The sequence below is a fragment of the Elephas maximus genome, chromosome 2 (assembly GCF_024166365.1).
Source record: "Elephas maximus indicus isolate mEleMax1 chromosome 2, mEleMax1 primary haplotype, whole genome shotgun sequence".
Taxonomy (NCBI): domain Eukaryota; kingdom Metazoa; phylum Chordata; class Mammalia; order Proboscidea; family Elephantidae; genus Elephas; species Elephas maximus.
The window spans coordinates 127985317-128011220 of NC_064820.1; the positions used below are offsets into that span (position 1 = coordinate 127985317).

The 25904-nt window shown below is 37.3% G+C and overlaps 1 protein-coding gene across 1 annotated transcript in view; it reads right to left on the reverse strand.

The window, feature by feature from the left end:
• Positions 1 to 25904, reverse strand: part of ADAMTS19 (ADAM metallopeptidase with thrombospondin type 1 motif 19) — a 307911-nt gene that overhangs the window by 120307 nt on the left and 161700 nt on the right. The window contains exons 9-10 of the mRNA XM_049873149.1: positions 2043 to 2183; positions 444 to 594 (exon numbers count right to left, since the gene is read on the reverse strand). Of these exons, the coding sequence (XP_049729106.1) occupies positions 444 to 594; positions 2043 to 2183 (292 nt within the window). The remainder of the gene's footprint in view (positions 1 to 443; positions 595 to 2042; positions 2184 to 25904) is intronic.

The following is a 25904-nucleotide window of genomic DNA, read 5'->3' on the forward strand; positions in this document are numbered from 1 at the left end:
TTTCCTTGACATGTATTCATTATAATTTTATTTTTAGGATTAAAAATATAGTTCTTCCCCCACAATTATATTTTCATACATCATTTTTATTACCTTTTTGCACAGTTACCATGTAAGAGAGTAAGAGATTTCAAATAGAAGCAATGAACTGGCATAATACAAATACTTCCCTGCCTTCAGCACCATTTCTAAACAGAAATTGCTGGGTAATTTCATACTGACTTTGATTCAATGCTCACATCTTATATCTATTTAACTTCTAACATGTAAGGGGAAAAAAATACAGAAAATTTTGCTTAAAAAAAATGTTTCTTTCTGGGATTTGGATGCCTTTGATACACAAACTCTAAAATGAAATCATCTTCCACTCTTTCAATCAATACTTCTAAACAATGAATGTGAAGGTACTCTTTCAAAAAATCCTACCTGGTCATGACACTTACCTGCATCTCTTGACAAAAGGAAGCCAATGGCCCAAAGAGAATCTGACATTGCTCGTCAGCAGTGTATGTCATCCCTGGCAGCTTGGAGGGGACCATCACAGCATTGACACTCTGGGGATTTGTCTGTAGCAAGCAGTTACTGGCCTTTGATCTGGCAATATGGAGACAGGTGTAAAATTTTGAATTTAATATAAAACGTTATTATGACTAGTGAGTATATCAACAGGAAATATTTTTATAAGATTAAAAATATGGTCTTACTCTTATTTGTAAGCTGTTCTATTGAACGCTTGCAGAAATTATTCCATAGATGAGAATCATTTATAATTATTTAAGACTAATCATAAATAATAATAATGTTCGACTTAACGCAACTTTTTAGCTTATGAAGTCCTTTCATATAGATTAATTGGCCTATATAACATTCCGAGATGCTATTATTTTATGTATTTATTAAACGAAGAAACTCAGAAGAGAGTAATTTGCTGAAAAGTAATGCACGAAGGTAAGAAAATAGATACACCCAAGGATTGAGAGAATGTATGGAAAGCATTCTCGGGTATTAATAGTAAGGATATTTTCATACTTGACTGGTTTGTAATACAACTCCCACTTGTGAAGTGACATTCAATTTGAATACAGTTCAGATTCATGTGAAGACTGTCATACAGCATCATATGTGTTCCTTAGGAACTCATTCAGACCTACCAAAGGGCCAGGATGGTGTGTTCAAGATATCACATGCTCTGAGTGTTCTCTAGGCTACCATGACAAAGAGCATGCTCAGAATATATTGCACATGTTTCAGAATGGAGTTATGGTAATTGAATAAACAGTATATTTAAGTAGATTTTAACATCCATCTTACAGGAAAAACCTGCCTTTCAATTTAAGGAAAAACATTGCCTTCCAATGGTATGAAACAATAAAGTTTATCTGTGCAGCGAATTTAGCTAGCTAGGTGTTTATGTATTCTTATTTAATTAGACTTTCAGATACCCTAAGCATCTGTTTCTCTCTAATTCCTTTGCATATCATCTACTGTTTGAGCTTTGGTTATAGCTACCAAAGGAATACTAAAGAGCAAATACTTCAAAATGAAAATTAGAACAATAGTAATATTTTTCACTTCTTTCTCCAACTAGGCAGAAGCTAGGTGTTATAAGTATTGAAGGTGCTAAAGAAGAAAATAAGGGACTATCATAATGGGAAAACCTATTAGTGAAAAAAAGAGCTTCCTTGTGATAACAGATGTGTTCCATGATGAGTGATAAGAATATCTCTACTGGGAGACATTTAAGAGGCAATGAAATACAGTAACAGATTTTTTTTTTAAATCATTAGTTTTTTAACCTTACAAATCATTTTGTTTCATCCTTTTACTTGGAAAATGTGGAAACTAAGAGGCAGATGAATTAAAAAATGTGTCCTAATCCATATCATGATTCAACAGAAGAGCCAAGATGGAAAACCAAGTGCCTTGATTCCTTTTCATTCCTGTGCCCTTCCCAATCGGCCACACTGCCTTTCCTGGCCCATAGAGGAAGCGGGCACACGAAAGACATTCACAATGCAACAATAATAAGTGACCTCAAGTACCTGAGAAATCTTTCCAAATCTTCCTTGCTACACCGGGACCATGAAACATCACCAAGGTTTTGTCCCTTAATCCATTCACCAGACATGATATGAAGACCATCAGCACACGAAGGGTGGTCATTGTCATGATTAATGCCCATGCTGATTCAGAATACAATTAAAAAATTTGCATTAAACATTATACTTTTTAGACTTTTCATAACTGCAATTAAATAACAATCACTTAGGGGAGAAAAATTATTTTTAAAGATCAAAATAAAATGAGATTTCAGATTAATTCATTTTTTAATTGTGTTACTCCAGATTAAAGATTAATATTTTTATTTAGTAGAAAACATTTCCCCCACCTACCTGAAAAATGACATGCTTAGGTCACCCATATCAAAATGATCTATTGATATATTTTTCACATAGCAGTATGAATAAAGCAGAAATAATAAATTTCTATTCAAGCACAATTAGATTTTTGCTCTCTCCTGAATCTCCTTTATTGACATCTTTTTTCAAATCTGAAACTATGTTAAATTATAATCTCTTGCCCTCTTCACCTACCCCATACAACACAAACTATTCCTCGCAACCCTTTCAACGTTCTTGACCACCGTATACTTTTTATTGAAACCTAAATTTGTTTCTTGAAACTGGAGCTCTATTCTAAAAATCTCACATCTCCAGATAAATGTTCTAGAAACATCTTAAATTCAACATGTCTAAAATCTGCACTCATCATTTTCTCTTTCAAACCTCTATTTACTCCTGTATTCTCTTTCTCTCCTGCTCTCTCTCTTATGCCTTTGCTCTCTCCCCAGTCTGCCAAATCAAGATTCCTCAAGTGAGCATTTATTCCTTTCTCTCCTAATTTATCACCCAGGCTCTTTTATTTACTAAGTGTTAGTGGGTGGTGCAAATTGTTAAGCACTCCACTACTAACCAAAAGGTTGGTGGTTCAAACTTACCCAGGGGCTTCTCAGAATAAAGTCCTGGTAGATCTACTTCCAAAAGGTCACAGCCTTGAAAACCCTATGGGGCACAGCTCTATTCTGCAACACATGGGGTCACCATGAGTCAGGACTGACTGGACAGCAACTGGTTTTGTTTGGTCCTTTTGGTTTAGGGACAAGCCCTGACAATTTACTTTCTAAACATTTCTCTCCACTGTCATGTTCTTTCTATTTCAATTGTTATTATTAAAGAGACATATAATATCTAAACCATTTGTTGTCGAGTTGGCTCTAACTCATGGCAACCCCGTGTGTGTAAGAGTAGAACTGTACTCCATAGTGTGTTCCATGGCTGATTTTTTGGAAGCAGATTGTCAGGTCTTTCTTCCATGGCAGTCCCAGGTATACTCAGACTTCCAATCCTTTAGTTAGTAACCAAGCACATTAACTGTTCGCACCACCCAGGAACTCCACAGAATATTGACAATTATTATGGCATTCTATCTTGTTTCTGTACTTCTAATATTCACCAACTCTTTCCACCCCATTCCCCAATGGCTTCCTACCTCCCCTGCCCTGTATCCTGCTCCCAGTGAGATACATTCAAAACAAAATCTAACTGCCACTCTTCTGGCAATTTCTAGCTCTTTAACATGGCACATATCCCCTTCACCTTTTTCCATGTCATTTATTGCATTTTTTCTTCAGCAATACCAAATGACTTGCAGTTTCCCAAATATTATGTTGTTTCTTATTCTCTTGTAATTAATAGGTTTTTCTTATTTTTTTTTTTAAGTTTCTGTGTGTCATATACTATACAAACAGCTTTATAAGCTTGAGTTAAACATCACTTCAATGAAGCAGGAACTATTATAACACCCAATTTGCTGATGAGAAAGTTAACTTGCACAAGGTTATATACAGTGAGAAATGGTGATATTCAAAGTGAGATGGCTGGCTCTAGAACTCTGTGATTAACCATTACGCATCTGCATCTACAACTTTCCATTAGGCAGCACTCCTGCCTCCAGCAAGTGCCTTTCCTTCAACTTCTTTGTCTGGATAAATTCTATTTGATCTTCAAGATAAATGCATATTGCCTGAAGGAAGTTTTCTTTTGCTAAACCACCTCACCTTATATGTTCTTTTTCTTTTTCCCACCATAGATTCTGTGCACAACACTGTCATAGCATTTTCCACATTGCACTATAGGTTTCTATTTTTGGCTAACTCTCCAAGTTCTTGAGGGCAGGAATTTATTCCTCTAAGAGGCTGACATAGAGGGATAACACTTTTTAACCCATGTTGAAATGGTGAACCAAGACATCATGTGGAATCACTTCTATTCAGTAAAAACTTTATATAATTTCCAAGGAACTCTCATGATGAAGCCATTAAAAATAATTATTTGTGAGCGAAGGTTACTGTTGAAGAAGCAGAAAGAGGAAAGTTTGCTTCTGTATATGCTAAGTTTGAGATGATAGCAGGATAGCCATATGTTCCCTTTTCTCAGTCTATAATACCCAAAAAACCCAAACCCGTTGCTGTCGAGTCAATTCCAACTCATAGTGACCCTAGAGGACAGAGTAGAACTGCCCCACAGTTTCCAAGGAGCAGCTGGTGGATTCAAACTGCTGACCCTTTTGTTAGCAGCCATAGCTCTTAACAACTGTGCCACCAGAGCTCCCGTTCTATAATAGCCTACATAGTAAATTGTCTTTCATAATAAAAAATTCTGAAAAACACAGATATCTATATTGTATTTTAAAATACTAAATTAAATGAATATAAAAATTGCTAGGGGAAATCGCAAGTAGATTGCCTGCCTTTTCTCGAATCAAAATAAAAATTTTCAAGACTATCAAACTCCATTCTCAGTATGATTAAGATTTAAAAAATGATTATCATTAAATATGCTTTTGAAAGGAGAAAACAATATGGATGGAATAAATTAATGAATGAGGAACAATTATATCACTATGTCTGGTAACTTTGATAACTATGACAATTCTGGTTTATTAAAACTAAAAATAAATTTTGACTATCACTTTTCACTTTCTGCATTAGGAAAATTGATCTATAAGGGAAATGATATTTACCTTTGCTATTCTCATTATTATTCTATAGGGTCGCTATGAGTTGGAATCAACTCGACAGCAGTGGGTTTTCTGGTTATTCTAATTAATGGTTTTCAAATACAGTCTGTATCAACATATATTTATGAAATGATTGATAGACAAAATAGGAAGATGAATGTTTTCCCTGCTTTGAGGATGAAAAGGTAACGTAAGAGATGATATGGAGTAGAAACGAACTGGTTCAATTTATAGAGCAAAAAAAAATTTATTTATTTTTATTTTTTTTAGGGAGTAGAATGGAAAGATTTTGGAGTCAGGGAGAGATTTCAAGTCTGTATCTTTCTCTTACTTATGTGCTTAGAGGCAAGTTAAATAATAATAAATAAATAAGTAAACATGCCTTGGTTTCTTCATTTGTTAAATATATATAATCATCCTTTCTTGACCCATTTGTTGTTAAGATCAAATGAGAATGATGTAAAATGCCTGACATAGTGCCTGAAATACAGTAGAAACCCATAATTATTCTTTTTATTGGGGTAGTAAACCAGAGAATATTACCAGGAGGGATCAGTCCCTGGAGAGGAACATCACGCTTGGTAAAGCTGAGGGTCATCGAAAAAGAGGATGACCCTCAAAAAGATGAATTGACACAGTGGCTCCAACAATGGGTTCAAACATAGCAATGACTTCGAAGATTGGGCAGGACCAGGCAGTGTTTCCTTCTGTTGTACACAGGGTCCCTATGAGTCAGAGCCAACTCAACAACACCTAACAGCAACAAACCAGAGAAATTTTACTGTATTTTTTTAATTTGTCAAAAAACATAAACTTAAAGATAATTTCCAGTATTTGCTTTGGTGAAAGTGTGAACTTAAAAAAAAAATAAGTGATTACAATGGTGAGAATTTACTTTGTTTAGATGGTAAATGAAAAAAAGAAACTGTACATATGGCATAATCTCACAGATTGATAAAGATGCCTTAATATATTTTCTAATTTTACAGTTCTCATGTAGCCCCCGCCAGGGTCACTGTCTCATCTCTGCCATGGATCCTGGCTACAGCCCACATCGCTGGGTGACCCCGTTAAATCAGTAGCCACTTGCCATGTGGAACATATTTGACTATCCCATCTGTTGGGGTGCAATCTTGCAAATCAGGCACAAATGATATTACTTTTGAAAAGCAACTGGTCTTTTTCAGAAGTAATGAAATCTCTTACATAATGTGTCCATGTGAAAGAATAAAAGGAACTGCTTCCAAGATTTAGCAATTTGGACCTTTTCCCAAAGTTAGTGTAATACGATTTTTCAAAAATGGGAAGATTACAACTTCTCATCCAGATGATCGTTTTCCTTCTGGGATTCTGATTCTCATGTAAGAAATTAGCTACAAGGATGGAGAGATCTGGTCATTCAAGCATTGTTCACCATTAATTCAACTTTCCTAAAGCTATTTAACTCGTAACAGAAAAGGTTATCGTTAAATTGGGGCGGTACTTTTTTACTGCACATCTGGAACTGTCTGACAAAAGACTTTGCTTACTCCAGGTCTGATATAAAAGCAATTAATTGTGATCCTTCATCTGTGCCAATCACTATATTAATCATTTATAATGATGAGATCATTTAATTCTCACAATATCCCCATAATGTTTCTATCATCATGACTTCTATTTTACAGATGAAAAAGGCGCTGAGGTTAACAGTGGATCCGTGAATCAGACCCAGGCAGTCTGCTGCTCAAGCAGCCAAACCTCTAAATCACCACACTACAGAGCTTCCTTTTCTGGATCAAAACTCTTCACTTAGACAAATGATTGACTGTTTTCTAAGGACTCTAAAATGCCTCCTCTCTATTAGCAGAAATGGCCGCCTACATTGGTTACAACCCTGTAACAAAGCCGCATGCATTCCATAGAAAACATTCCCTAAGTAAGACATTAGCAACACCTCTCCTCAGACTGTGCAACTGAACTACATTTTAATAATCTCAGTTTAAATTCATTTTGACAAAGAGCCTTGGGCAAATAAGCTCTCAACTAACATTGTACATGGTTGTCAAGTCAACTGAAAAAATATTTTTATCTTATAAAACTTCTCAACTTGTTTAAAAGTCTCTGCCAGGAAGTTTTGTGATATCCTGGGGAAAACTGGAGAAGCATTTGGATTTTGAAGATGGTCCCTTTTGATGTTTAAAGAGTCAGAGAACATTTATGAATTCCCTCACATTTTTTTGGATAATTTGGAAGGGATTTGATTTGTAAACAGTAATACTTTAAACCAGTAGACGTTTTGTGCTGAATACACTAGGTTGTTTTTTTTTTTTTTCATGATCTAATATTTCCCCATGAAATGCCATATATTATATGGGAAAGTTAATAAAAAAAAGAAACAAACTATCACAATTTCTAACTGTAAGTGGATTATAATTCACAAAGTGACACAATTTCATATAATCGAAAGAGTGTACCTGATTTAATGTAATTTCACTGCTGTGCCCATGGAGAAAAAGTCAGACATTAAGAACTTCAAGATACTTTGGTTTCTTTTTCTATTTCAAATCATTTAAATCATTTCAATTCCCCCCCAAACAATTAAACCCATAATAGTATTGGCAATGTAAAGCATGATAGCAAAAAAAGTAAACAATTACAGGCTCCCCCCAAAATTAGAAGTAAGTCAGTTCAAATCCACCAGCCGCTCCTTAGAAACCCCATAGGGCAGTTCTACTCTGTCATATAGGGTCGCTATGAGTTGGAATTGACTCGAAGGTAACAGTTTTGTTTTGTTCTTAATGAAGAAAAAGAGAGACACCTGATGCCTTTGCTATACACTGTATAACAACTTTATATAACAATTCAGCACACACTTGCTGAGAACCCACTATGTGCTGTGCTGAGACGGTGTCATAAAAATGAATAAGATTCAGTTCCTACTCTCAAAGAGTTTATCATTTTCAGGGATTGGAATGCTCTATCCCTTGCCCTCCAGTGGCCAAGAGATGCCTGAATCCTGTTTGTTCTATATTCCCTAAAGCTTTCCTACTCATCCCTTCCTTTCCATCTCTACTGCTGTTAGTCAAGACAGGTGTGATTCTCTTCACTGCTGGATTGTTGTAATGTCTGCCAGAGTGACCTCCTACCCCTCCACTCTCTCCCTTATTAAACCATACTTTAATTATTAATCATGTTCGTTTCTTATGAACACATGCATAATAGAATCCTAGCTTCCTATTCAAAATGTTTTAATTTTGCAAATTTCTGGGCCTCACCCCAGACCAACTGAAATAGAATATGTAGAGATAAGGCCTCAGAAACTGCATTTTAACACATTTTCCATATAATTCTTATTTACTCAAAATTCTGAGAACCACTAATCTACAGGATAAAATTCAAACTCCTTGTCCTGTTATTCAAATCATCTGTAAACTGACTTCAACCTAATTTTCATTGGAAATTAATTCCAGACTACTCCTCTGTATAGTTCCTTTCTACCATAATGTGTTCCCCTGCCTTTCTGCATTTACAAATAATTTTAAGACCCTCTGCCTCTATAAAGCATGCGTCAGTAATTCTAGCCCATATTTTTCTTGATCTTTTAACATTTGTGACCTTCAGCGATATGGCACATAAAACATATCAGAACTGCCTTGTATTTTCAGATGAATTTTAATTAATATATATAAAATACCTCCACCTAGAATGTAAATGTTTAGAGAACAAAAAGTTGTCATAATTTCTCTTAAATTCATTGAATCATTTAGTTCCATACTTTCTCAATAGAAGTCTACTGATTTATCAACTGACATAGAATCAGAGAGGCAACTAAAGTTTCTACCAAATAAATGCAAAGTTGAAACTGATGTGGTCTTTTGCTGACTTAGAGAAACTGTACGCTGGATAACAAATCTATAGATCTTCTCAAGACAGGCCACTTGCCTTACTTTATGCTACACATAAGAGAAATGCAAAAGAAAGCCAGTGCTTCTAAGGTCATTGATTAGCTGGGTTTTCCCTCTTCTACCTACTTACTCACTGTGACATCTATATTAGAGAGAATCTGGGGTGGGACTGTTGCCACATCTATCTTGGCTGAAGTCCCATTATGATTATTAACTTGGACAAACTACTTACTGCTTTAATTGGTATCCTTGCCTACATAAAGCATCAAATACAAAAGCTGTGTTAGTAGTCTATAAAAAAAAAAATGTCTTCACAATAAGCAAATTTCCCGCCAACCCAGTAAGAACCTCTGTTGTTGAGTCAGTTCCAACTCATAGTGACCCTATGTACACCAGCATGAAACACTACTCGGTCCTGTGCTATCCTCACAACTGTTGCTATGTTTGAGCTTACTGTTGCAGCCACTGTGTCAATTCATCTTGTTGAGGGTCTTCGCCTCTTTTACTGACCCTCCACTTTACCAATCATAACGTCCTTCTCCAGGGACTGGTCTGTCCCGATAACATGTCCAAAGTTATGTTAGATGCAGTCTTGGCATCCTTGCTTCTGAGGAGCATTCTGGCTATACTTCCTCCAAAAAAGATTTGTTTGTTCTTCTGGCAGTCCATGATATGTTTAATATTCTAAAACCTGAATTCAAAGGCACTAATTCTTCTTCAGTCTTCCTTATTCACTGTCCAGCTTTTGCATGCATACGAGGTGACTAAAAATACCATGGCTTGGTTCAGGCACATCTTAGTCCTCAAAGTGACATCTTTGCTTTTTAACACTTGAAAGAGGTCTTTTGCAGTAGATTTGACCACTGCAATATGTCCTTTGATTTCTTGACTGCAGCTAGCTACCATGGGCTTTGATTGTGGATCCAAGTAAAATGAAACCCTTGACAATATTATATTCATTTATCATGATGTTACTTATTTGTCCAGTTGCGAGGATTCTGGTATTCTTTATGTTAAAGTGTAATCCATGCTGAAGGCTGTGGTCTTTGATCTTCATCAGCAAGTGCTTCAAGTCCTCTTCGCTTTCAGCTAGCAAGGTGGTGTCATCTGCATATCAGAGGTTGTTAAGGAACCTTCCTTCAATCCTGATGCTGTATTATTTTTCATATTGTCCATCTTCTTGGGTTATCTGCTCAGCATATAGATTGAATAAGTATGGTGAAAGGATACAGCCCTGACGCACTATCACTCCTCAAGTTAACAGACATTTAAGACCATAGGACACGGAAACTTTCTGTATTTACATAAAAGCATTTGTAAAAATAATTATAATTCTCATTGTCATTATAATTCATTCATTCTGTAGTATGTGCCAACACTGTACCATCCAAGTATAGTATCACCAATATTAAAAATAAACCTTGTAAGGCAGAGTCATTCCCGTTTTAGACATGAAGATAATGAGTACAGGCAGTTTAAGTGACTTGCCCAGTGCTCATTCAGCAAGTAGCTGGCAAAACAAGAGTTCAGTTCCAAGATGGTGTATATCTAATTCACTTTCTCTCTCATCTGCCCATTTGAGTAATTTCTAACATCAACTAAGGCATGTGTGCTAGAGAAAGATATTTGTGGCTTTTGCTGTAAAGAATTCTAAAGAGTACAATGTGGGGACAGTAAATTTACATGCAGCCACTAATTTTGGTAGCTCAAGGGTCATTAATTACAGAAAAATTAGTTTTGAACATTTTAAGAAGCAATGGATTTCTAGAGGTAAGTAAGAGCATATTTGGTTTTTGTCTATTACAGCAACTCATTATTATTTAAAGATTTTCCCATTCTAAAATTCCTAGGTGGTGGCATATTGCCTTTATCTTTGTTTTCTACCTACCTCTTACTGTTTGTCTACTCCTCCTCTAGAATATATCCTCTCTTTCTTATAGCAGACATATTGCTGTTCATCAATGCATAATCAAAGACAAAAATCTTAATCCCTCCTAAAAGAGATGCCTCACTGGAAATTGAGAGAGATTAGTCAAATCTATATGTGATAAAATGCCGCCTGGGACATATGCCAGCTTGAATCAGCAGAATTTTAGATTCAAATAATCCAATTGCTAAAACGGTTGGATTTTGTCCTTCCAAGTGCCATGACTTCAAAACATGGGTGAAATAATCAAACAGGCCTGTAATCATATTTTGAAGTAGACTCATCACATTCAATTGGTATCTAATTGAACTACTGTATTTTCACATAGCTTATTTTAAAATAAAAAATTCAAGACATCATCATGTAATGAAAAGGAAAAATATTCTGCCATGTTTATATTTGTACAGCCATAAAATCATGGTTTTTTAACATTCAGTCAAGCTGTCGCATTCCTTGACCCAAACTAATTTTTATTCTCTACTTCTGAGACTCGATTATCCTCTACTCTGGATATCAAGATGACTGTCCAATGGATGGTAATTCATACAACAAATGTTTATTCTTTCATAAAACAAATATAAGTACCTATAAGTATGAGAGAAAGAATATATTAAACATTAATACTATTTCAGAGATATTATTGTCTAGTAGAGGACATAAAAAAAAAAAATTCAAACCAAACCGGTTGCCATCAAGTTGATTCCGACTCATAATGATCCCATAGGACAGAGCAGAAATGCTCCACAGGGTTTCCAAGGTACAGCCAGTGGATTTGAACTGCTGACCTTTTGGTTTGCAGCCAAGCTCTTAACCACTGTGCCACTAGGACTCCAGTAGGAGACATCAGTGTACTATATTTTTACACAAATAACACAGGCCTTCTACATTTTTTTCCAACTGCATACTTCCCACCCCCAAGGTATTTTTTAAGTGCCAACATGCCAATTTATTTTTTACATGTTGCTGTAAAAAAAATTAGCATAGTGTACACGCTTAAGAAAATACCTCGTGGGGGGAGGGCATCTTTACATGTTGCTGTAAAAAAAATGAGCATAGTGAGTGCTCTTATGGAAATTCCTGGGGGGAGGGCACAGTTGGCAAACAAATGTAGGATGCATGCATTATTTTCAAAAAAATATATCTACAAGTAAATATCAGTATAGATCAGCTTATATCAGAAATTATAATAAAATGATAAGTAATATTTGTTACAGAAAGTGCAAGAGAATTTGTAGCTCAACTTTCAGGTCAAATATAACAAAGGTGATAGTACTCATCTTGGTCATTAGTGGAGCAGAACTGGAATAGGTATAAATCAATAGAGCTGGGTGTTGGAATTAGAGAAAAACATGAATAGACATGAAGTCTGGAAAGTATGAAAGTGTTTGCATTCATGAACTAGAGAAGTAGGAGATAAAGTTAGAAAGGTAGATGGGGACTGCCCTAGAAGAGTCATGAATCTAATGCTAAGGAATCCGGAGTTTGTTCTTTAAGCAGCAAAACACAGATTCATCTACAGGAGATCAGGACCATGATTCAGGAATTGGAATCTGACTAGGGATTGATTAGAACGATAAGGTGCTACAGACAGGGAAACCACTGAGACAGTTATTGCAACAGTCCAAGCCTGTGGGACTAACATCAGAGGAAAGCGACAGATGGAATAGCTATTTCAGATGAAGAATGATTAGAATTTGGCAACTGATCATGAGAGGAATAAAGGGGAGAAAGAGTTAAAGATGTTTCAGATGCCTCAACTGAGGGCCTGGTACCAACAGTGGTGCCAATAACAGACATACAGATGTCTAAAGAAGCAGGTTTCTGTACCCTCAATTCTATCTAGGCACAATTTTCAGCAGAGTAAGCAGGCAAAGGTCATTGTCAAAGGCTTATTAGTCCCAAGTATCTGCATTCTTGGTACAACGGCAGTACTTAATTTAGCAGATGCCCCAATATTTATTTTCTTCAAGAAGCTAACTTTGCATATGTATTGCCTCCTTAGCCTCTCAGATCTGATGAAATTCTTAAACTGCCAACCTAGTGGTGAAGCCTTGTCTCCATGCCAGAGCTCCGTAATACGGATTAGTCTTTCTCCCTTGGTTCAAAACACAAAAACAAAAAACAAGACAAAAAGCAAGAATACATATGCATTTTTGGCCATATCAAAAAACGTTTCATGTTTTTATAATGACATGATTTATGAGTAATTTCCTCTAATTTATCTAACTTTATTAAGTCTCTATGAAGTAGGCCATCTAATTACCGTATTAGATTCTTAATCAGCAAATAAATTGTATATGATTAATGCAGTCTCCTTTAACTTCTGGAAATATAGATCTCTGCTAGAATTTTTTTGTTATTTTCTTTAAGTTACAAGTACACATTATCATAAATGTGCTAAAGTCAAATTACAAAAAAAACTGTACTATGCAACAATTTCAAGACAAACACTTTTATCCACACACTCACGTCCACAGTGTTATTTCAAGAATATAATGTATCTTAAAAGGGCACTTTTCATAATGAGAAAAAGAAAGTGCTGAGCCATTAGACACTAAATCATCAGAAAGTAAGTTTTGTTTTTTTTCTTAATGTACAACAGCAACCATATTCAAGTTTGTAATGGGTTGAATTGTGTCCCCCAAAAATGTGTTCACTTGGTTAGGCCACGTGTAGTTTTCCTCAATTTTGTGATTGATTGTAATTTTATGCTAAAGAGGATTAGGGTAGGATTGTAACACCACCCTTACTCAGGTCACCTCCCTGATCCAAGGTAAAGGGAGTTTCCCTGGGGTGTGGCCTGCACCACTTTTTATCTCTCAAGAGATAAAAGGGAAGGGAAGCAAGCAGAGAGTTGGGGACCTCATACCACCAATAAGCAGCACCAGGAGCAAAGCGCGTCCTTTGGACATGGGGTCCCTGCACCTGAGAAGCTCCTCGACCAGGGGAAGATTGAGGACAAGGACCTTCCTCCAGAGCCAACAGAGAGAGAAAGCCTTCCCCTGGAGCTGATGCCCTGAATTTGGACTTGTTACCTACCAGACTGAGAAAAATAAATTTCTCTTTGTTAAAGCCATCTACTTGTGGTATTTCTGTTATGGTAGCACTAGGTGACTAAGGCAAAGTCCTACGATTATTTTTCATTGGCTACATGATGAACTGTTCAACCATTCTAGTAATCAGAGAAACACAAATACAAAATGAATTGTAATTGAAAATGTGCTATAAAAACTGGCAAAATGAGCAGAAACTGTAGAGTTTAGTGGAAGTCTTATATTTGAATTTTGACACATTGCCCCCGAAAATATTATTTATTATGTGGTACATTTCCACATCTTTTTCTGATTATAACTGAATTTTTTGCTCTCTCTTCCACTGACTTGTCTGGCTGTACAAACTGCTTTATATACTATGATATATATGACTATCTCATAGAGCTCACCCTACTCTCCACCATTTTTCTCTTTTTTTGAACATTCTATTGTGCTTTAGGTGAAGGTTTACAAAGCAAATTAGTTTTCCATTCAATTGTTTATACACAAATTGTTCTGTGACATTGGTTATGATACCTGCGATGTTTTAGCATTCTCCCTATTACCACCTTGAGTTCCTCGTTTCCATTCATCCGGTTTTCCTGCCTTTTCCTGACTTCTCATGTTTGCTTTGGGGCAGATGTTGCCCTTTTGGTCTCATGTAGATGACTGTTCTAAGGAGCACTTTCTTCATGGGCGTTATTGTTTATTTTACAGGGCCTGTCTATGTGGGTGAAAGGTTATCACCAGGAGTGGCTTCATTTCCAGGTTAGAAGGGTGTGTAAAGGCCATAGTCTCAGGGGTTCCTCCACGCCCTACTGGACCAGTAAATATAGTCTTTTTTTTTTTTTTATGAATTTGAGTTTTGTTCTACATTTTTTTTTTTTTTTCCACTCTAACCGGGACCTTCTATTGGGATCCCAGTGAGAGCAGTTGGCAGCGGTAGCCGAGCACCATCTAGTTCTTCTGGTCTCAGGCTGGTGGAGGCTGTGGTTTCTGTGGTCCATTAGTCCTCTGGACTAATTGCTTCCTTCACTCTCCTTCACTCTGGATGGAAAGAGACCAACAGTTACATCAAACTTTTAAGACCGCAGGTGCTACTCACCGAAGTAGGATGTAGAACATTGTCTTTGTGAACTATGTTATGCCAGATGACCTAGATGTCCCCCGAGACTATGGTCCTTAGCCGTCAAGCCTAGTAACTCAGTCCTGTGAGGTGTTTGGCTACATCTAGGAAATTTCCCTGACTATGCCCCCTGAGTACTCTGTTATATATAGGAATATACATGCAGCACAAATATGTATGTAGAAATTTCCATACTCAAACCTATATATGCATGTGGATATACTCCCATACACCCTCCCACACTTTGCAGGACTGTATGTGTATACACTAGTTGCCTTTTATTCTTGCATACCTGTCTGTCTTCCCTTGCCTTGGTCATGTTGTGCTGATTTCCCCCACATTGTGTATTGCCTTTCCCTTCACCAAAGTTAACATCCGTCTATATAGTTCGTAATTTTCTTTTTCTCTACCCTCCCTGCCCTGATAACCATCAAAGAATGTTTCTTTCTGTGTGTAAACCTTTTCTTGACTTCTTATAACAGCAGTCTCATATAATATTTATACTTCTGTGAATGACTTATTTCACTTAGCATAATGTCCTCCAGATTCATACATGTTGTCAGTTGTTTCTCAGATTCATCATTATTCTTTATCATTGCGTAATATTCCATTGAGTGCATGCACCACAGTTTGTTTATCTACTCACCTGTTAATAGGCACTTTGGTTGTTTCCACCTTTTTGCTATTGTGAATAATGCTGCAATGAACACGGATGTGCTTTTTTTCCCTAGCTTTTTAAAGAAGTACCATAGTGTTTTCCATGGCGGCTATAACATTTTACATTCCTACCAACAGTGTGTAAGAGTTCCAATCTCCCCACAACCTCACTGGCATTTGTTTTTTTATTTTTATTTTTTATTAGTGCCATTATTGCTAGGGTGAGATGGTGTCTCACTATAGTTTTGATTTGCATCTCTTGGCTAATGGCTAATGATTGCAAGCATCTCTTCATGTGTTTGTTAACTGCCTGAATGTCTTTGGTGAAGTGTCTGTTCATGTCCTTTGCCCGTTTTTAAACCGGGTCACTTGCATTTTTGTTGTCGAGGTGTTGAAATTTTCTGTAAATTTGAGAGATTAGACTCTTGTCAGATATGTTGTACCCAAAATTTTTTCCCAGTCTGTAGGTTCTCCTTTCACTCTTTTGGTGAAGTCTTTTGATGAGCATAAATGTTTAATTTTTAGGAGTTCCCAGTAATTTAGTTTATTGCCTGATATTTGTGCATTTTTAGTTATGTTTGATATTCTATTTACACTATATATTTGGGCCCCCAGTGTTGTTCCTATTTTTTCTTCCATGATCTTTACAGTTTTAGGTTTTAATTTAGTTCTTTAATCCTTGTCAAGTTAGTTTTTGTGTATGGTGTGAGGTATAAATCTTGTTTCATCTTCCTGCAAATAGATATTCAGTATTGCCAGAATCATTTGTTAAAGAGACTTTCTGTTCCCCATTTGTTGAAGATTAGCAGTCCATAGGTGGATGGATTTATTTCTAGGTTCTCAATTCTATTCCATCAGTCTATTTGTCTATTGTTGTACCAGTACCAGGCTGTTTTAACTACCATGGCTGTACAGTAGGCTCTGAGATTGGGGACTGTGAGGCTACCTACTTTGTTCTTCTTCTTCAAAAATGCTTTGTTTATCCAGGGCCTCTTTCCATTCCATATGAAGCTGGTGATTAGTTTTTCCATCTCATTAAAGAATGTTGCTGGCATTTGGATCAGGATGGTATTATATTTGTAGATCGCTTTGGGTAGTACTGACATTTTCGCAATGTTAAGTCTTCCCATCCAGGAACATGGTATGGTTTTCCATTTATGTAGGCCTCTTTTGGTTTCTTGCAGTAGTGTTTTGTAGTTTTCTTTTTGTGGGTTTTATTAGTTTATTCTTAAGTATTTTATCTTTGGGGGGGTTATTGTAAACGGTATTGCTTTCCTGGTTTCCTTTTTGGAATTGTCTTTGTTAGTGTGGAGGAATCCAACTGATTTTTGTATGGCGATCTTGTACCCTATCACTTTGCTGAATCCTTCTATTAGTTCAGTAGCTTTCTTGTGGAATCTCTGGGATTTTCTATGTATACAATCATATCATCTGCAAATAGGAATGGTTTTACTTCTTTCTTACCATTTTGTAAGCCCTTTATTTACCTTTCTTGCCTTACTGGTCTAGCTACGACTTCTAGTAAAATATTGAGTAAGAGAGGTGATAAAAGGCATCCTTTTCTGGTTCCTGTTCTCAAGTTAAAAACTTTCACTCTCCATTGAGAAAAATGTTGGCTGTTTGTTTTCTATAAATTCCCTTAATTACACTGAGGAATTTCCTTTCTATTCCTATTTTGCTGAGAGTTTTTTTTTTTTTTTTTTAATAATCATAAATGGGTGTTGGACTTTACCAAATGCCTTTTCTACATTGATTGAGATGATCATGTGATTCTTTTCCTTTGTTTTACTTAGGTGGTGGATTACATTAATCGATTTTCTAATGTTGAGCCATCCTTGTACACTTAGTATTAATTCTACTGGTCATGATGTACTTTTTTTTATATGTTGTTGTATTCTATTGGCTAGAATTTTGTTGAGAATTTCTGCATTTATATTCATGAGGAATACTGGCCTATTCTTTCTTAGTGGTGTTCTTTGCCTGGCTTTGGTATCAAGGTTAAGCTGGCTTCATAGAATGAATTTGGGAGTACCCCTTACTTTTCTATGTTCTGAAATAGTTTGAGTAATATTGGTAACAGCTTTTCCCTGAATGTTTGGTAGAATTCTCCAGTGAAGCTGTCTGGGCCAGGACTTATTTTTTCATTTTTTGTGACCTCTTCAATTTCTTCTTTTGTTTTAGGTCTGTTCAGATTATCCACCTTGGTTTGTGTTAGTCTGGATAGGTATTTGCTCATTTCTTCTAGGTTTTCAAATTTGTTGGAGTATGATTTTTCATAATATTCTGTTAGGATCCTTTTTATTTCAGTTGGATCTGTTGTAATGTCACCCATCTCATTTTTTATTTGGGTTATTTGCATCTTCTCCTTTTCTTTTGTTAAATAGGTTAGTGGTTGTTGATTTTATTGATCTTTTCAAAGAACCAACTTCTAGTCTTGTTGATTCTTTCAACTATTTTTCTGTTTTCTGTTTCACTTATTTCTGTGCTAATCTTTGTCATTTCCTTTCTTCTGGAGGCCGTGGGTTTCTCTTGCTGCTCTTTTACTATTTGTTCAAGTTGAAGGGTTAAGGTATTGATTTTGGTCCTTTCTTCTTCCTGTTTATTTATTCATTTATTTTTTGGAGAGACTGGTTCTTTATTTCAAAAAGACACTGGTCAATTTGCAATGTCAAAACAATTGCACTATTGGTTTCTCTTTCTCCCAGTCAGCCCCCAGAAGAGACCACACAAAAAGAGAGCACATTTTAACCCAATAAGCTGCAGAATGCACACCTAACATACCTCACAGAAACCTTACAAAAAAAGGGGGAACTGGGCAGGAAAATGACTTTTAAAAGATTTGCACACTGCCAGCCTACAGACTGTCAGGAGACCTCACAGCCAGATGGGGTGGCTAGTACACCCCAACTCCAAGGAAGCAAAGTTTCAAAATAATATAAAATTTCAAAAAAATTTTGTACAAAAGATATTCAAAATTTCTCCAACACTGACTGATGCAAAGCACTTTGAGAGACAGCAGCTTCATACCCAGAATAGGGTGATGAGATGAATTTCATATTGCTAAATCAGTGGCAAAAATGTAATTTTCTTTCCTTTCTGTTTAAAAAAGAGGAAGAAGAGCAAATAAATGGTCATCTCAACATAGGGCACATGATCCATTCTGTGAGTAGTTGGGAAGTGGGTAGAGAAACAATGGGAGAGGTCTCATCTTATTAATTGGTTTGGTCACTTGGTATGAAAAAAACAAACAAATAAATAAAATAAAAATCACCTTGCTCCAAGAAACCTTAAAGCTGAAAACCTGAAGAGCAATTTAAAAAAAAAAATTGAGGGGGCTAACTCTCAAGCTAACTCTTTTGAGATTGGCTTAAGACACTATATAATCTTACAGATATCATCAATATAACTGCCACTAATCCATTTCATTACATCATCATAATAAGACTTACAATACATAGGGAAATCACATCAGATGACAAAATGGTAGATAATCATACAATACTTGGAATCATGATCTAGCCAAGTTGACATATTTTGAGGGGACACAATTCAATCCATGACATTCCACCCTTTGACCCACCAAAATTCATGTCTTTGTCACATGTACAACATATTCACCCCAACATATCATAGCAAAAGTCTTAAATCAACTTCAAATCCAAAATCCAAAAATTCTTCCTTATCTGTGAAATCTAAAATACAAGTTACCTGCAACAAGCTAGACATTTCCATTACAAATAGGAGAAACTGGAGGAAAAGAAGGCATAACAAGCACGAGGCAAGTTAGCATAACACATTACATTAGCCCTCAAGGCTTGAAAATAATCCTCTGTTCTCTAAGACCATTCACACAATAGCCCTGCCCTCCAGACTCTAGGTATTGGCCATACTCTCTGGATTCTGAGTAGAGGCTCCTTGGCCCTTGGCTTCAGCTCCGCCTTCCACGGCCACTGGGACAGCAACTCTGCTCATCGGCTTTAGGCACACCATTCTGCTAATCCATCTGAGTGATGACTCCACACTTAGAAACACCAGAGGCCATGGCTCCATCCTTTGGAACCACAGAGGTCCTGCCCATACCTTTTGAGAATGAGACAGCTCGGCTTTCTAAGTTCCTTGGCCTCTTAGCCCTGGGGTTTCATCCCCACATCTGCCCTGCTGGGGCAAGTATTCCAAAGCACTGTAGCTTCACTGATACGTGCCTGGAGGCACCCCATTCTGCCAGTAAACTTCAGCTGAAAGGTACTCAGCTCTCTCACTCCATGAGTTGGCAAGCGTAGCTCCATTGATAAGTGCCCAGAGGCACCCTACTCCACCAGGGAGCTTCCTACGCACAGGCACTCAGCTCTCTCACTCTGTGGGTCGGCTCCACTGCAGTCTGGCACTGGTCTCCTGGTTCTGCTGCTACCGATCCACTGATGCTACCAGTCCTCTGCTGCTGCAGGTCCTCTGTTGCTTCAGGTCTTCTTCTGCTGTTGCTGGTCCTCTGCAGATGGTTCTCACCATCTGTGCCATCTCTGGTGTTAACAGTTCTCTTCACTTCCTTCTGAGTCCTCTATCCATTCACAGTTCCAAAACCACCTCTACATTTTAGGTATCTGTTAGAGCAGCACCCCATTCCTGGTACCAAATTCTGTCTTGGTCATCTACTGCTGCTGTAACAAATACCACAAGTGGATGGCTTTAACAAAGAGAATTTTATTCTCTCACAGTCCAGTAGACTAGAAGCCCAAATTTAGGGCGCCAGCTGCAGGGGAAGGCTTTCTCTCTCTGCCGGCTCTGGAGGAAGGTCCTTGTGATGCACCAGTCTTCCCTTGGTCTAGAAGCATCTCAGCACAGGAACCTCAGGTGTAAGGGACACAATGCTCCCACCACTGCTTTCTTGGTGGTGTGAGGTCCCCCTGTCTCTCTGCTCACTTCTCTCTTTTATATCTCAAAACAGATTGATTTAAGACACGATCTAATCTTGTAGATCTCATCAATATAACTGTCGCTAATGCATCTTATTAACATCATAGTGATAGGATCTACAACACACAGGGAAATCACATCAGATGACAAAATGGTAGACAATCGTACAATACTGGGAATGATGACCTAGCCAAGTTGAAAGATATTTTGGGGGGACACAATTCAATTCATGACAATATGTCATAGTGACTCTCCTTTGGGATCTATCTTGTACGGGGTTTGTTGAGCTTCTTGGCTAGGTAGGTATATTCTCATCTTTCATAATATTAGGGAAGCTTTGAGACAGCAAATCTTGAATTTTTTTTTCTCCTGTTCTAGAATTTCAATCACGCGTACATTGTTCCTCTTGATAGTGTCTCACGTAACTCTTAGGCTTTCTTCATTTTCCTCATTTTTGTTTTTTGTCCTTCAAAAAATTAGTGTCAAGGGGTTTGTTCCCTATTTCACTGATTCTGTCTTCCATTGATTCAATTCTACTCCTATTTCTTCCACTGAGTTATTTATTTCCGAAGTTGTGTTGTTAATCTTCTGGATTTCTAGTTGCTGTTGTTAATATGGTATCTAATTGTCTATTTGTTATTTTGTTCTTGTATTGTTTCACTGAATTCTTTTAGAGTTTTGTCTGTGTTTTTCTTGATTTTGTCCTTTTTCTTGATATCTTGTTATTCTTTATACAAGTCTTTTGAATTTCTTATCAGGTAGTTCCATTACCATTTCTTCCTCAGGAAGACTTTTCTGGCCCTTTATTTTGGTCCCTTGCTTGAGGCATCTTTCCTGCTTCTTTATGTGATTTGATATTGTCTACTGTTTTTTACTGTCCCTAAGGCATTAAGATGTTATTACATTTATTTATTGATTGCATGCTTGTTTGCTGCATGCTGATCTTTTGTTTTGTTTTGATACATACGAGTAGGTGATGTGGATGTCCTACATTGGTTACTAGTCTAGCAGCACTGGACTGCTCACCACATGGCTTTGGATGGGCGGGACAGCTGCTGGCAGTATGGGCACGGGTTTCTGTTCACCGGTTGTGTGGGGCTGCTGAGGAAGGGCTGGGCAGGCACTGGAAGCCATCTGTTATCAGTCCACTGGTGCAGGAGTGGGCAGTGGCACTCGCTGAGTAGGTGAGGTGGTAAGCAGGGGGCAGGGTCAGGTGGACTGGGTCACCAGAGTGGTCCCACACTGCTCAAGGGGACAGGTTATTGGTGGGGAGGGACAGGGTGGTAGGGAGGGGTCACTGGAGTGGCTCTGCACAACTCAGAGGGGTGGATCTGCAGGGAGGGTCATCAGAGCAGTCCCACACTGCTCAGAGGGTTGGGGTGGCAGTCCTGAGCTGATCTGAGGGGCAGGTTGAGGGGCAGGGAGTGGAAGCGGGCAGCCAGGAGCTTCTCAACTGCTGTCACTTGGCAGGATGGTTGGGGAGATGCCAGGCAGGGCTGGGGGGTGCTATAGGGGGTGCTCGGGCTATGTCCCTGGTGGCTGGGCTGCAGGGATGGGAGGTTCAGGTGGGTGGGGGGAAGGAAAGCACGCTCCTCAGGTCACAGACAAGGGTTCCTGGGTGCTTCCCATTGGCTACAGTCAGCAATTGGGACTCGGCCTCAATAGTGGGAGGATGAGGGGCTGCCCATGGTCTGGTCACGTGAGAGACCTCCTGCTAACACTCTGGATCTATCACTCTGTGTGCACCACTCACCCCAGTGGTCAGGGATCACCGCTAGTGAGCTGCCCTGTCTCTGGGTCTAAGCTCACTGCCTGTTCTGTGGATGCTGGGATCTCCAGAGCTTTCACCCTCCCTCCTTCACCCTTCCTCCCTAGGTCCGGTTCATGTCCTGCTCATCCCGCTTCAGTCCAGGTATGTCATTGCAGTTTCCCTGTCTCCTGTTGGGGATTCCATGGAGTTGCCTTTCTGTACTCCTCACCCGAGATCACTGCCAGCTTTGTCCCTGTGCTGGGTCAGCTGGCAGGGCCCCTCCTCTCTGCATCTCTCCTCATTTTCTGTTTTTGATCAGTTTCTTCTTCCAGCTGATGTTCGACCTAATTCATTATTCTGTCATTTGATGTTCAGGGTTCGAGGATTGTCCTCTGTATCTGTTTCACTTGGTTTCTCAGGGTTTTGCTGAAGAGGGACAACAACGTGAGTCTGATTAAGCTACCATCTTGGCTTGGCTCCTTCCCAACTGTTTCTTTTTTTAACAAGAATTTCCTAAATTCGTCTTTTTACGTGGACTTGAGAATTAGACTGTAGAATAAAAGAAAATAGGAAAGAAACAACTACATATATAGCCATTTAATACAAATCATGGGTTCAGGGAAACCACAACACAAATAAAAAACTTGAACAATTTCACTGAAGGTTTCTATCAGCCTTCCTGTGAGAGCTCAGGCCTCTGCCTGCTATTTGTGTGCTATTTTAGAAATCCTTTTCAAGCCTGAAGTCATAAAAATAGTCCCACACATTTTCTCCTAAAATTCTTGTCTGTCATATTTGTCTTTATTTTTATCTGAAATTAATTTTTACATATAGTCTGAAGAAAGTGTTCAATTTCATTTTTATACATGTGGATAACCAATTGTACCATCACGTTTTTAAAAAATAGTCTTTTCTCCATTGCTCTGCAATGCCACCTTCATCATACATCAGGTTTTCATGCAGGCATGGAATTGTTTATGACTAACTATTTTGTTCTATGTTGTCTATATCTGCCATGGCAGTGGGTACATATGCCACAAATGTCAACCTGCTTTCGTTATTGTAGTTTCATTATAGGTCTTGATTTCTATTAGGTAAAAACCTCACATTATTCTTCTCCTCATTCTCCTCTGCTTTTACCTCCACCTTTATCTCTTTCTTCTTCAAGAATGTTGTCTATTTTTGGCTATTTGTTCTTTTATACAAATTTTAGAAATCTCTGCTGAGTTCTTTAAAAAAAAAACGAGAATATATTTACAGAAATTGCATCAATCTCGAAGTAATTTACAGCAAAATCGAGATCTTTATGATACTATAATTCCCTACCCTTGCAGATGGTGTATTTTCAATGATTGAGGTGTATACTTTCCCGAAGAATTGCTGGCTGGCTCAAACAGTTAAACATTTAACTACTAACCAAAAGGTTGGCAGTTGAAACCCACTCAGAAGTGCCTCAGAAGAAAGGTCTGGAGATCTGCTTCCAAATAGTCACTGAAAACTCGATGAAGTGCAGTTCTACTCCGCACACATGGAGTTGCCATGAGTCAGAACTGACCCAATGGCAACTGATTTCGGTTTCTGGTTATGTGTTCCTACATTTTGTTAAATGTATTCTTAAGTACTATATATTTTTTATTTCTACACTAAGTAGTATCCTCTTTTTTAAGTGACATTTTCTACTGCAGCCAATAATTGATTTTATGGATATTTATCTTGTATCCAATAATCTTAATAAACTCATGGGCTAATTCCATTTTTTTGCTTTTGTATTATGTTTTTATGTAGGCAATCATATTTCCAAAAATATCATTTGTTTCTTCCATTCCTACTTTTATGCCTTTTATTTATTTTTCTGTTATGCTGTACTTGTTTGTACCCACAGAACCTATAAAAGCAAGTATAATGAAATTCTTGTATTTTTTAAAAATTTTTATACAGGGTGTTACCTTTGTTTATACACTGCTATTTAATTTTGAAATTTGTCATTTTCACATCATCCTCAGATGAGGCTGTACTGTAATATTCTTCCTCCTTCATAATTTCTTTTTAATTTTTACATGAATACTGGACTTAAATAATGAATTGAATGGTGTTTCTTCATTTTCCATTTTCTAGAAAAATTAGATTAATATTGGAATTATCCACTCCTTGAACCTATTAAGCACTCGGCTGCTAACCAAAAGCTCAGCAGTTCAAACCCACCAGATGCTCCACAGGAGAAAGATGGGGCAGTCTGCCTTCATAAAGATTACAGCCTTGGGCGCCGCATGGGGTAGTTCTCTCTGTCCATAGGGTTGCCATGAATCAAAATCGACTCGAAGGCACTGGGTTTTTGACTACTATTCTGGATTGGTGTTTTCTTTTTGGAAAGAATCTACAGTACTGATTTTATTTATTTAAGTGGTTATAAAACTTTACACTCTCTCATTATATTTTATCAGAATTTTACTGACATAAAAGTATTCAATGTATTCTTACCCGTTGCCATCAAGTCAATTCTGACCTTAATGATTTAAAACATATTTTCTGTATATATGTTATACTCCATTTTTTTTATTTCTAATACTGTTTAATTTTGCTTTTTTTCTAGGCCAATCTTATGTTTGTCAATTTTACTTGCATTTCCATAGATCTAATTTTGTCTTCGTTATCAATTTCTATTGTATTTTTTCCTATTTCATTTATTTCTGTTTTTTATGATTTCTTCCATCGAGTTTATTTTACTTTGTTCTGTTGTTATTTTTCTAACTTATCACTTTGGAAATTCGGCTCATTAACTTTCATTGTTTAACTTTTATATTTGTACTTAAATTTTCTCTCTATGAACAGCTTTATCTGCATGTCACAAAATTTAAAATAGCTTTTTAAACGGCTTTTTAAATTGCTCAAATCTGCTGCTGAAGTCCTTCCAATGAGTTTTTTTTTTTTCCAGTTATTGTACATTTTGGTTCCAGTATTTCTGTTTCATTTCTTTTTATAGTGCGTATTTGTTTATATTATCATTTCGTTCATGCATTGTTCACTGATTTCCTTTAATTCTCTGTATTTTTCTTCAGTTCTTCAAGCTTGTTTAATACCATTGTATTATATTCTTCCACTCTGTTCATTTTCTTGGTTTTCATGGAAATGAATCCTCTCCCTTCATCTTGTTCTTTTCAATGGGCTATCATTTCTGGGTTTTTTGTACGCCTTTTGAATTTTTGTTGAAGCCAGAACATTGGACTATTACAATATGCTAACCTTCTCAATTCTTCCATATACACAATGTTTCCCAAAAAACACAATGTTTAGAGAGTACTAATTTCTGCAGGAAACTCTTAGATGGGCACAGTCTTCAACTTTGTGAGATCTCTATTTTAGGTCAGACTGAGGTTTCAATCCTTCGGCACCTCCCATATGTATCAGACAGCACACACTGATCAATGTATCCTCAATAGGGTACAAGCTTTAGTTCTTGCTCACCTTTCCTTTCCTCACACTGTGAAGGCTTTGATTCAGGACGGACTGAGGTCCCAGTCCTTTTGTCCACACCCAA